A 12,523-nucleotide genomic window follows, 5' to 3' on the forward strand; every position below is an offset into this window, starting at 1 on the left:
CATATAGAAAGAAAGAAGTGGGCTGGGCAGGGCACTATGTGGCAGAGCCAGCTTGGGACTGAGGACATGTCCCCATCTGTCCCCAGCCCAGTGTAAAGCCAGAGGAAGGGTCTGACTCACCCCACTGTCTGTTTTGCCCCCACAGCCTCCATGGTGCCCCAGCGCAAGAGTGACCTTGCCTCCGTGGTGCTGCGGGCCCTGCTCACTGGCATCTGCGTCTCCATGCTCAATGCCTGCCTGGCAGGTAGGTCTCTGCCCACTGCCAGTGGGGCCAGAGAGATCCGGGGAGGGACAGGCACAGGGCTGAAGACCCCGTAAGTGCAGGGTTCAGGGATGGAGGTGGATGGCCTGTCCCCCCAAGGCTCTGCCAGAGCCTCCAAACCCTGCTCTCCCCTCGTGGCTCTGCCAAGGGCTGCCCAAGCCCAACAGCTCTTCTGGGGCCCCTCATCCTCCTCTGGGCTGGAACATTTCAAGGGCAACTTTTGGAGTATTTCACGGAGCTCCCTGAAGTCTTGGGGGGTGATGTGGGATGGCTCATGGGACCTGCACAGCCCCAGGTACAGGATTTGCAAGCAGGTATAGTCAGGGTGTGGGATTTGTGAGCAGGCACGGGGTACAGGACTCACAGCTTGCTTGGGGTGTGGGATTTGGATCCATGGTCACACTTAAGTCCCAGTAGAAGACCTTGTCCCCCAGGTCTCCTCCACGTGCCAACAGAGGTGGGTGACTGCGCAATGTTCTTCAGCACCACCAACTTCAGCTCAACCAGCTACACCATGTACACCTGCTGTAAGCAGCTCTCTGCCAGGTGGGTGTGAAGGGCCCCAGAGCCATCTGGTCCTGCTCAAGGACCCAGGTGGTGAGGCAGCAGCTTGTCCTGACCCTGTGTCTCTCCTTCCAGCTCGGTGCTCCGGAACGGGACACTCTCCTTCACTGGATCCTGGGCTGAGCAGGCAGAGAGCATTCTCTGGCTCACAGAGTGCTGCGGGCACTACAACCACACATCCTGTGCATGGACAACCTAGAGGTGGGGGAACACCAGGACCTGCAAGGCCTATTCCCCAAAGGTAGAAGAAACCCCAAAGAAACCTGAGCATTTGGTCTTCTCCACTCCAGTGCTGGCGGACAGCTGTGTGCACCTTGCAGCCTGCACCCTTAGCTGCTGGCCCCGTGGACACAAGGGAACAGCTCCCAAATAAATTATGGCAACCCTTGTGTGCTTGCCCTCAGACCCCTTCTGGCCCCTGACTGTGGCTGTCCCACACAGCACAAGGTCCTTTGCTGTGGCTGCATCCCGTGCCCGCTGCAGACCTCGCAAGCTGAGCCCCTGTCTGCTGCCAGCCTTAGGCTCTGGGCCCAGCCACCATCTTTTCCCCCACGGGGCATGGATGGGGTAAAGCCAGTGCTTGAAGATGTTTCCTTCCCCCAAATACAAAGCCAACCCATCCCACTGTACTTGGGTGCACCTTTCCCAGAGGGACCACAGCGCCAGGGAACAGGCCAGTCCTTCTCGCTTTATTGCACTCGAGAGCACCCAGGCGCCAAGGCAGCCACATTATGTACACTGGTATTTTACAGTCACCCAACGATGAAGGACCAGGAGTCCAGAGCACGCCACGCTCCCAGCCCAGCCCCTTCCCTCCATCAGGCTGCACCAAGCCACCGCTTGGGACCCCACCCTGCAGGGTAGTGTCACTGGCACCCAGCACCCTCCTGCAATGCCCCAAGGAAGGGGATGCTCTGCACAGTGATGGAGCAGACAGTTCCTGTGCCTGTCCATCACTGCCTTGAGCCAGGGGTAGCAGGATTTGGAGTGGGTACCGCCAGCTGTCACTGGAGTCCAGCCTGTGCCAAGGAGGGGTGATGCTAAGCACCAGATTGTGCTGTGGGGCTGGGGCATACAGGATCTATGTATGGCACGGAGGCAAGGAGGAGCGTGTCCTGTGGGCCACACACCCCCATGTGCCACGGCAGATCCTGGTATGGAGGGGAAGTCGCTCCTTTGTCCTGCTCCCAGGTATCCCATGTGAGGTAGAGCATCCTTACCATAGCACTGGCCACCATCCAGAGCAGCACGGCTGCCCTCAGCAGCCACCCAGCAACAGGGTGGGAGACTTCCCTGGGATGCAGGGAAGGGCAGGAGTGCAAAACCCCATCCCTATGCAGCAGCTGGTACCAGTGCAAGCACCCCGCCCTGGGACCAGCCAACACTCCAGAGCCCCGCACCATAGCAGAGGAGCCCTGCAGTGACTGCTGGAGCCCTCTGCAGGGAAAAGGGGGTGCCAGGGCACAGGGGACAGCCTGGGCACTGGTGGGATTCTCATCCTTGACAGTGCTGGCAAGGCTTGGCCCGGTCGCTTTATGGGGACACAGAGAGGGACATGAGGTGCTGGGAGCCAGGAGGGTGTCCAGGACTCCCAGTTTGCTGGGGAGCCAGGCAGGGACATGGTGCCTGCCAAGCCCGAGCAAGCAGCTCTGCCCCTGCCTTAAGGAAGGCCTACGGAAAGTTGAGAGAGGAAAGCGAGTCCGAGCGTGGAGAGGCACACGGCCCCACAGGCTCCCCACAGCAGCAGCAGTAGAGGTACTGGGGAGGTGGCCCATGGCTCACAGCTCCCGCAGCCCTGGCCCAGCTGCTCACAAATTAGCACACACCACACAATGCAAGCGCTGCAGGCTGGGCAGGAGCCCCACAGAGAAGGCCACTGCCAGGGTCTTCCCCTTCCCACAATGGTCATGTGGGGGTCCCAGCTGCAGCAGCTCTGACTACTGCGGGCAGCCAGCTCTGTTGCTCTCTCCTGACCTGGGTTTGGAGGCTGTTGGGGCCTCCCCTGTTTCTGCAGCTCTCCGGGAGCTCTTGGGGCTCACAGCAGCCTTGCGGGTGCCCTGAGGACTTGTCAACACCTTCTTCTGGAGCTGGGGGCTGGACTGGGCAGATTTCCTGCCCAGGCAGGGACTCTTGGAGCCCTTGGGCTTGGCTGGCTCCAGCATCTTCAGGCCCAGGATGCTGCAGTAATGATTGCACCTGTGAGTGGCCGGGAATTGCTCCAGCAGAGAGGGGAAGCAGCTCTCCTTCAGCCCCTGGTACCTGCCAACACAGCCATCCTCAGCTCCCGCTTTGCACCAGGAGATGTCCCAGCAGAGCAGGGAGGCAAGGATGGAGCCTGACCACCATGGCCCTCGCCAGGTGAGCGGCAGAGCTGGGGACAGCCAGGGCCACCCTGCTCCAGCAGCTGGAGGTCACTCACCCTTTCAGGTTGGTAGCAATCCGCACGTTGGTCAACTTCCAGCCCACTCCTGTAATTTAAGAGGACAACCAGTCTCTGTCCAGAGAATGACAGGCACCACCACCAAGGGCAGGTCATTGCCCTGGGTAGAGGGCTCCATGGCATGGGGGAAGAGAGAGGCAGGAGGGCAAGGCTGGGGCTTTTCCTCCTTTCCCAGGATGGAGGGTGGTGACGGGCCATGGGACTCACACAGGAGATCCCTTTACCTTCCATGTCAGTCACGAGGATGTTTCCATTTGTCCACTGGTAGACCCAATGCTGGAAGGTGCAGCATTTGAGCACAATCTCCGAGGAGCCTCGTGCCACCAAGCTGCCATCTCTCTCGGTGACACAGTACTGCTCACAGGGCCTGCCGAGGTCCTCCTCCATTGTGGCATAAGGGATGTTGTTGGCCGGTCGATAAATCAGGTACAGAGGAATTATCCTGTGTGGGAATTCACAGACAATGTCAGCATAGTGACCTCTCCCTCCTCTGCAAGTGGCGATTCACACCACCGTCTGCAACCCTGGCTTTTGCCTTCCTCCCAATATCCCTTCCATTTGTGCGTGGGAGTAGAGTGCACTGCCCTTTGGGATGCCCCATCACCCACAGGAAATCTTCCCACCATCCCCTGCCAGGGCATCAAGCCAGTGGAGCTGCAGCACATCACTTACTCAGGCACTGCTCCAAAATCAGGGATGGCTCGTGCCTCAGCAGCAAAGATCTTGCAGTACTCACGGCTGGAGTTTTGGACTTTACATTCCTGGAGGAGCAAACGAAGAGTTAAGAACCTGTCCCATCTTGCACCAATGCCTCCGTGGGACCACTGCCAGTTTTTTCCCTGTCCTGGTGGTCAAAGGGTGATGGGAAAGTCCCGAGCAGCTCCATGTTAATCAGAGGGAAGAGCTGAAGCCAAGAATGGCAAGGACATGTCCAGCCCCTTGGAACATGGCTAGACCTCTCCAGAGCATTCCAAAAGTGGAAGGAAATAGCAAAAGTGGGCACAGAACTGGGGACTCTCTGGGGACCAACTCACACGCAGATGGGGAAGGTGGGAGGGAGAAAGGTGGATGGTGGCCCACAAGGATGCCCACCTGGATGGTGATATCATAGTTCTTCTCAATAAGGCTGTTCTCATTCTTGGTCCCAAAGACGATGAAATTGTGCACTTTGATGACACAGGTGTGGCCGGACTCAAAGACAGGCTCCAGGCCGTAGATGGCTCTGGCACGGCAGGCTTTGCGCAAGAAACCAGCACCCACTTCCATGTCCTCGCTCACCACGCGCCCGAAGAGCTTATCCCCCCAATAGCCTGCGTCAGCCAAACCCTTGGCAAACACCATGGGCGTCATCTCGATCTCCTCTCCAACTGGTGGGGGGAAGAGCTGGTGAGGTGGGGACAACATGGGCACGTCCTGCTTCTGCCCCAGAGCTGCCTGCCCCACTCAGCAAGGGGCAGAGTCGCAGCTCATCACATGTGGCCCTTACCTTCAATCTCTTCCCGCAGGATAAATCCTGACAACACTAGAGGAGACAGAAAGCGAAGAGGTGTCAAGGTCCTGCCAGGATCCCACCTTGCCCCGTGCACTTGCACAGTTAGGGATGGCAGGCAGGATGGTGGGAATCACTCATAAATTGGCACACGGAGGCAGAAGCACCTCAGAGGTGGTGTTAAGGAACATGCCAAGGCTCCCCCGCTGCAGCCTGGCACCAAGCCCTCTCTGCAGTAGGCTATACCACCCATGGCACACCCAGGCAGCTGTGAGAGGCTGCTGAGGGCTCCTCACCTTCTGGGCTGAGCAGGAAATCTGTGGAGTCGGTGCCATACTCGTTGCTGATCACGCACCGATAGACCCCGCAATCCTTCTGGGACGCCTGCACAACAGCCAAAGCTGCCTGACCCTCATCGCCAGCACTGGAAAAAAAATGGAGCATGGCCACATCCCCATGTGGTGTGGGGGGGGCACATGGGAGCCCTGTGACAGGCACTCTGGGTGGGCACCGTACTGCCCTTGGCAGAATGGAAGAAAGCTACAAAGGAAGCCATCCCAAGGGCAGCTCAGCTGCTCCCCCAGCATGTCATGGCACCAGGAGTCCTGCCCTGTGGTTTGTACCAACAGACATGCTCATCCTCCAGGCAAACCCTGCAAAATCTGACCGGGATTAGGCTACAGACTGATAAAGGTACCTGCCCCTGAGTGAGGGCTTCACAGAGGGAAGAGGTGGGACTCTCATCCTGAAACCCACTGGCTGAGAAGGCTCTGTTCTGGTCTGCTGGAAGGTAATGGCCACTCCTGCCCATCTGCCCCAGCTCAAATATCTGCCCCAGGAGACAATTTCTGCCCGAGAATCACCTCTTTCCATCTACTCACTGTAAAGGGAACTCGGGGGACACCAAAGGCATCAGGCAAACCCTAAATGATGTGGATGATGTTCCTACACAAATCCTCTGGGCTTGAGAACAAGTTGCTCTCCATAGTAGACCCAAAGGATAAAACCAGCCCCCCAGCTATCTGAACATGCTCTCCCTGCGCAAGGGCAGTGCCAAGGGATAGGGAGGGCATAACCAGAGCTGCTTTCTCCCAGCAGTGGTTGCATAGAAGACCCTCCCAGCACGGCTGCCACCCTCACATGGATTCTTTGGGGTCCCAGTTTTGCAGCTCACATCCAGCTCTTGATTTCTGTGATGGGTGTAACACCTTCTCTGCCCTCCCCACGGTTTGGGTACTCCAAGCAGACACTCCAGATGGAGCATCAATAGGATCAATTTGGCAGCAATTCCCCATCTGGGCAATCCTTCCCTCTGTGGGGCACTGAGATGATGAAATTCACAATGTACTGTGCCATGCACTGAGCTTCCCACGCTGCCTTAGCAAGAGGGGCACCTTCACCCTGGTCAAGGCAAGGAGTGGGATGTGACAGGTGACAACATGGACTGTGCTGCCGTGGAGCCGACAGGTTACCTCCTTTGGGCTTCAGCTACAGGGATCTCGTCCTTGTACCACGTCAGCTTAGAGTCGCTCAATATATTGAAGAACTGGCACCAAAGTTTCAGGTTTCCTGATGCATCGGAAAATTGTTCTGCCCTGATCTTACGGACCACCTGTGGAGCTAAGGACAGGGTGCAAAGAGATGGGTGGTGAGACACAGAGTGCTGGCCACAGCTCTGGGGACAGGCCAGCCTACGCCCACGCTGCTGCTCAGGGCTTTGGGTATCACGTGTATGTCAGCACAGCCTGGTGTAACACTGCCTTCCCAGGGAAGGTCTCAGAGCTCCATTGGGATAAACAGGGTGGGATACAAGCGGTACAACAAATTCCTTCAACAGTGCAGCACTGCAATACCCAGTGAGGCCTGGCCAGAGGAAATGCAGAAAAACACTGGAATATCGGAGGAAACATTCATCTACTGAAGTAGGGATTTATCGAGGTTACCCTTACTTTGCAAGAGACCTGATTCCCGTATCACCTAGTTCCTTCAACCCCAGGATTCTCCCTTTTTACAGTTGATGCCACAAGGAATCAAATTAGCATTGACCACAGACGTGGAAGAGGAGTGTGTACCCTGTGATGCCCACTGAATCATGGAATCATGGTTTGGGTTTGAAGGAACTTTAAAGACCATCTCGTTCCAACCCTCTTGCCATGAGAAGGGACACCTTCCACTCGACCAGGTAGCTCAGGATCCCCTACCAGCATCAGGCTTGATGAGGACCAGAACACAGAGACCATAATCAAGAGGATTCTGTGATCCCTTGGGCTGGGGAAGCCCAGGCTGTGGAGACAGCCAGTGTCAGAGCTGCTGCCTCTTGCATTCCTCATCCCTCCCTGCACTGGGGCAGAAGTCTTGGGAGAGACTTTTGGCTTTCACACAGCCAAAGGCTGATGCTGAAAACCCTGCAAATGCACAAAACTCATGTGGCCCCAGCTGACTATCACTGGCTCCCTTTGTAGGCAACAAGGGAATGTGCTTCGTGGGGATTCTCTCTTCCCTCACCTTTAAATGGGTTATTTGTTTTCTGAGACTCTGCTGGCTGTGCTTCTGGCTTAGCATCTCCAGGGACCTCCTGGTCACCACTGGTGTCACCTGCAGGCTCCTCGTACAGCTTAGGAACCTCCAGCGTGGCCATCTTCCTCATGAGGGTTGGAGAGCACTGCTCTGAGGGAGAGGATGGAGCCAGGGCAGGAGAATGCAAAAGGGATGCATTCTTCCTGGATTGCCGTGGTGAAACAGTCGGACTTCTTGTGTGCTCCAGGCTCTCCGGGGTTGCCTCCTCTTCCACCCCCACCTGTTTGGGTTTTGGCAGGTATATTTTGCGCCGGGCCCCCAGAGCGAGCTCTTCTGGTGTGGCACAAGGTAGTACTGCCAGAGGGTCGGCAGGGCTCTCTTCAGAGCTCACTGGAGGCGAATCAGAAAGATGAGGAGCCACTCCTGCTGTGGGCATGCTGCCCACCACAATGGAGGGCACTGAGAGTGGAGGCGGCCCCTCGGCCTCAGGAGCCCCCCAGGCGCGTCTCTTCGGTGGCACAGGCCTGCCAGCCAGCATCTCCTTGCTGGTAACAAATTCCTCGTTAATCATGCCTGTGATCCGTCTGGATGTCCTGGGGGTCAGAGGCAAGTTCTCTGCTGTCTGAAAGAGCTGGTTGTTTTGTACTTTTTCCAAAACTTTCCTTGAGGTGCGAGGGCTAAGGCCAGCAATGCCTATCTCTGGGATTATGCCTTCACCTGCATTTGGCTGCTCCTTGTCCCCCGAGTCAATGTCTCCTTTTGTGGCATCCTTACTGCTATCTGACATTTTTAGAAGTAGTAGCAGGTAGTTCTTTAAGGAGGAAACCAGGTTTTTGTGCTGCATTTTCTCCTCAAAAGACATCTCCTGAGATCTCTCAGAGCCACGCAGGACCAGTGGTACCTGTGGCTGAACCTCAGAGACTCCTTCCCAAGTCCCTGAAGATGCTGCTGGTTCCTGGCATGGAGCTGTGGCTGTCAGGAGTCCTCCCTCCTTCCCCTGAGGTCCCACGGGCACTGGTTTGGCATTCTCCTCCTCTAACATGATGGCTGAAAACATCTCCCGCGGGGCAGATCCATCTGTTTTTGTGATTTCTGTTTCTCCACTCGCAGGAGGCAGCAGCTGGGCTCCAGACAGGACCTCTCCTGCAGTGGCCTCCATCCCTGGGGTGCCATGAGCTACCTGCAGTGCCTCCCGACCCACTGATGGCCTCACTGGAGGAGCAGGAGGCAGCTCTTCCTTGGCAAGAGGAACTGAAGCAGGAGCTGCCATTTCAGTGTTCCGATGGCCCAAAGGTACCCCTCCTGCCTCCCTGGGCACAGTCCCACGATATGGCTCTGCTCCATCACTTCCTGCTGTCCTCACACCAGGATGGCTCCCAGACAACTCTGCTCCTGCCTCTTTGCTCTTCCCATCCTTGACTGTCTGACACGGGATTTGTTCAAGAGGAGTGTTTTCTCCAGGTTCTGGAGGACTCAAATTTGTTAGCAATGACTCTTCCCCACCTTGGCTTTTGTCCTCTTGATTTAACAGTCCTTGCTGAGTCTCTCTGCCCTCAAGAGCATGGGAATGTCTTTCTGCCTGTTTCCTGGGGGGTGGGTGCTCCTTGCCAGACTGTACATGGTCTGGAGAAGGTGCTGGTGGCTTTGGTGGCTCCTGAGGCCTAAACCGAGGATTTGTCCTTTCCACAGCCCCCCTGGTCTCCTGGCAAACAGGCACTTCTTTCCTGACCTCCTCTACCTTACTGCCTTGCTGACTGGTCTCTTTGGTTGGACTGGACACTGGATGCTTTAGGTCACCAGGAAACTGTCCCACTCTTGCTGCAACCTAGTTAAAAAAAAAAAAAAGAAAATTAGCATCATGTTACTGCCCAGGTCTGTGCAGTCATACTTGTGGTCCACCTGTACCATATGGCACTGCCCAACTTCTTCTTGAATCATGAGAATTACCCTGATACCAGTGCTACTCTGTCATCCAGGGTCTTCTGGCTTCACCATCATCCCACAGGAGTGGGTCCCACCTGTCAGGCTGCACAAAATCTTTCTTCTTTTAATCAGCTCCAACCCTTCTGCATTTCAACACCCTTGCAGTGTACAGAGGCAAGAGATCTACCTTTCTAAATAATTCAGCTTTTAATCCAATATCCTCTGACTCAGCATCTTCCCAAGGAGCAAAACTTTCCCATTTTCACCAGCCATTGCTGAGACCTTGTATAATTTCTCTGATGTTTTTAAAGACTCAGTGCTCCCCTATCTCCACTGCGAGACGGGGCAATCAGCATGTCACACACTATCAGGATGAGGCTGCCCAAATGATTTATAGTGAAACTGTACACCCTGACGTTATCAGCACTATTCAGCCATTCTGCTTCTCTGACGTTCGGGAAGCTCAAATGTTTCCGACTGCAGCTGCACCCAGCAGACGTGTCAGCAAGCTGCCTGCTGCGACGGCCAAGCTTCACCCTGAGGAGAGCTGCCGAGATCCTCCAGCCAAGGGGCATGGTCTGTTTCTGCAGGGGAGGCAGCGATACCGTGGTACACGCTCTGCCCGGCTGATGCTCTGCAAGTATCACCAGGACAATGGCACGGGGACAGGGCATGCACACAATGGGTCCCCCTTCCACCCTGGAGGATCCGCTGCTAAGGATTTTCTCCTGAGGTCCCTGACTTGAGTTTTAAGCCCACCAGAATGAAGGGCATGGGAAAGGAGGGCTGTGGCTCTTTTTTGTGCTGCTTTTGCTTCATTTGGTAGCTTGGGGAAAAGAGGAAAGGTAAGACCAGTCTCTCAGCCCTTCTCCAAGCAAATAAAGGAAACATAGAATGGTTTGGGTTGGAAGGAACCTTAAAGCCCATCTCATTCCAATCCCTGCCATGGGCAGGGACAACTTTCACTAGACCAGGCTGCTCCAAGACCTGTCCAACCTGGCGTGGAACACTTCCTGGGATGGGGGAGCCACAGCTTCTCTGGGCAACCTGTGCCAGGGCCTCACCACCCTCACAGCCAAGAATTTCTTCCCAATATCTCATCTAACCCTGCTGTCTGACAGTGGAAAGCCATTCCCCCTTGTCCTGTTACTCCAGGTCCTTGTCCAAACTCCCTTTCCAATTGTTAAGGCAACACGAGTATTGAAGGGCTGGGGTGGGGGAAACACCATTAGAGGCCATTCCTACCCACAAAATTCAAGAAGTATAATAAAATCATCAGTTTAAAATTGAGGCAAGAGTGATCACCATGCGAATCTAGTTTCTTCTCTGCTCTTGTAGAGGAGGATGTTCAGAGCCTGGCTACAGTCTGGCCTTTTGCTACAGATAAATCCAGCTCAGAAGAGAAGTCCTGAGCATAAGGCCCAGCGATGTCCCAAGCCTAGGAAAACACTCACGCTATGACCTGTATTGTTTAAAAGAGAAAGAATAAAAAAGAAAAGGACAAGTAACGCCTGTCCTGGGAGTTGAAAATACCCTGAAACATGCCTGGAATCGGCTTTAAATGCTTTAAACCAGCTTATTTGCTCTCACAAAAGCTTGAGGACTTTCCCCAGCAGCACCAACAAGCTGAAGCATTCAAATTCAAATCAGAAGCATTCCCTTTTGTCTCCTCAAAGGCACACCAGCTGACAAGTCACAGGTTTCCCTCTGTGAGTGGGGTTTTTAAAGAGAAAAAAACCTTGATGTACTGTCAAAGGCTCAGGGATGACAGCCCAAGCCTGGCTGCTGCCCACCAGCATTTTTCCTTCGTTTTTGAGAGCGAGGGGTGTTAAAATGAGCAGACAGGGGAGAAACAAATGGCTTTGCCATGGGCTGGCCTGAACAGCAATAATTTCTGCAGCAGTATGTGATGCTGGTGGGTCAGGTTGAAGACAAGTTCATGGCACTGTGCAGCAGCAAGGCCAGAACCCAGGTGTGCACTGCCCAACACAGCAGGTTCTTACCAGCAAGCTGCACTCACCTATGGCTAAAGAAATTTAAAAGAGGAAGAAATGTCTGGGTTTTTTTTTTCCACTGGAGCACCCGTCAGTCCCTTATGCATTGTGGATTTTTCCACATTCTGAAATATGTGCACTACCTACCAAGCAAGAGGTGCTGCACCTGGAGCCTTGTCTGTGCTGGAAGTGAGCACCTACCACAGCCCAAACTCCAAATCCTGACAGCACCTGCAAACTGGACTCAGGGAACCTTTTATGACAGAAAGGGTCATTAAAGAAAAATGGGGGGAAAATAGTCTGGTAGCTTCCAGGCTAATATTTTTATGGCAAATACTTCAGGTTAGGTGACAAAAATAGTGGTTGACTAAAAAATGCTCTGAGGGTCAGGAGCAGGTGCTGTACCCTGGCACTTCATCACCACCACAATGAGTCTCCCAACAGAGTTTTTCCGACAGGGATGAGCCAAAAAATAGTCCAGACCTACTGTATACATGTTGCACTGTAAACAAAACTCGAGGCCCTGAGGGTCACATGGGACCTAGCACCCCAAACTCATCTGCCCAGGGGGTTCATTAACTGAAGTTCCCTTGCTAAACTGAACAGATGCCACCACAAGGCACCCAGCCCAGCTATAAATACCCATTCAGTGCTCCCTGCCGACCTGATCTGAAAACATTTCGAATGAGGTCAGCCTGCCGATTAAACTGGAGAGCCCCAGGCCACTGAGACCAGCTGCTCGAATGGCCCCAACTTACATCTCTCAACACCTCAGCTGACATTTGTTTGGAGATGGGGTGGAAGCTCTGCTGTCTGGGCTCACCAAATCCAGAAAGCCCTTCTCCGGGGTGCTTTCACCAGTGGAGACCTGCAGAGCCTCGGCAGCAGATCCCGTGGGTACAGGCAGCCTACCAGGCCCAGTGCCACAATACAAATGCGCAGAACAGATATTTTCTTGTTGCCACCCCTGTGTTGGCTGTTGTCTCTCCTAGTTACCTCTTTGTTTCCCTCCAACTTCTGTTCTTGCTGCTGGCCTCTCTGGCCCTCGGACAGCACAGGTTTTGCCTCCAACACCTCAGAGGACAATGGAGCATCCTCTGTCTGTCTGCTGACTTCCACAGGCCACAGGGCAGCCTCACTCCCGGCCTTGTCTTTGGCTCCCACCTCCTTCTTCCCTGCTGTTGGCTTCACTTGCTTATCAAAATACATGTCCTTTAAAGAGAAGTACACATCATCATTGGTTTTAGTGTCCTGTTTCACAGCTTTCCCAGGCTCTTTGAGCTTTGGACTGGTTTCCACTTCTTGATCACTTGCTGCCCTCAAACGTGCATTCC

General features: G+C 54.6%; 2 protein-coding genes across 4 annotated transcripts in view; one reads left to right on the plus strand and one right to left on the minus strand.

The window, feature by feature from the left end:
• Window positions 1-1,231, plus strand: part of SLC28A2 (solute carrier family 28 member 2) — a 9,690-nt gene extending 8,459 nt beyond the window's left edge. For 2 of the 3 annotated variants that reach the window (XM_017731098.1, XM_017731099.1), the window contains 3 exons: window positions 146-244; window positions 697-808; window positions 902-1,231. In XM_017731098.1, the coding sequence (XP_017586587.1) occupies window positions 146-244; window positions 697-808; window positions 902-1,025 (335 nt within the window). In that variant the 3' untranslated portion in view covers window positions 1,026-1,231. The remainder of the gene's footprint in view (window positions 1-145; window positions 245-696; window positions 809-901) is intronic. The other variant, XM_008631286.2, reaches the window with a different exon arrangement.
• Window positions 1,232-1,493: 262 nt separating this feature from the next.
• ALPK3 (alpha kinase 3) overlaps window positions 1,494-12,523 on the minus strand; it is a 30,362-nt gene continuing 19,332 nt past the window's right edge. Inside the window, 10 exon segments of the mRNA XM_017731097.1 lie at window positions 1,494-3,085; window positions 3,246-3,294; window positions 3,491-3,708; window positions 3,939-4,027; window positions 4,359-4,633; window positions 4,753-4,788; window positions 5,052-5,179; window positions 6,228-6,375; window positions 7,261-9,097; window positions 12,186-12,523. The exon segment at window positions 12,186-12,523 is cut by the window's right edge and continues 1 nt beyond it. Of these exon segments, the coding sequence (XP_017586586.1) occupies window positions 2,764-3,085; window positions 3,246-3,294; window positions 3,491-3,708; window positions 3,939-4,027; window positions 4,359-4,633; window positions 4,753-4,788; window positions 5,052-5,179; window positions 6,228-6,375; window positions 7,261-9,097; window positions 12,186-12,523 (3,440 nt within the window). The 3' untranslated portion in view covers window positions 1,494-2,763.

This window comes from Corvus brachyrhynchos, unplaced genomic scaffold (assembly GCF_000691975.1).
Source record: "Corvus brachyrhynchos isolate BGI_N302 unplaced genomic scaffold, ASM69197v1 scaffold164, whole genome shotgun sequence".
NCBI classification, from domain to species: Eukaryota; Metazoa; Chordata; class Aves; order Passeriformes; family Corvidae; genus Corvus; species Corvus brachyrhynchos.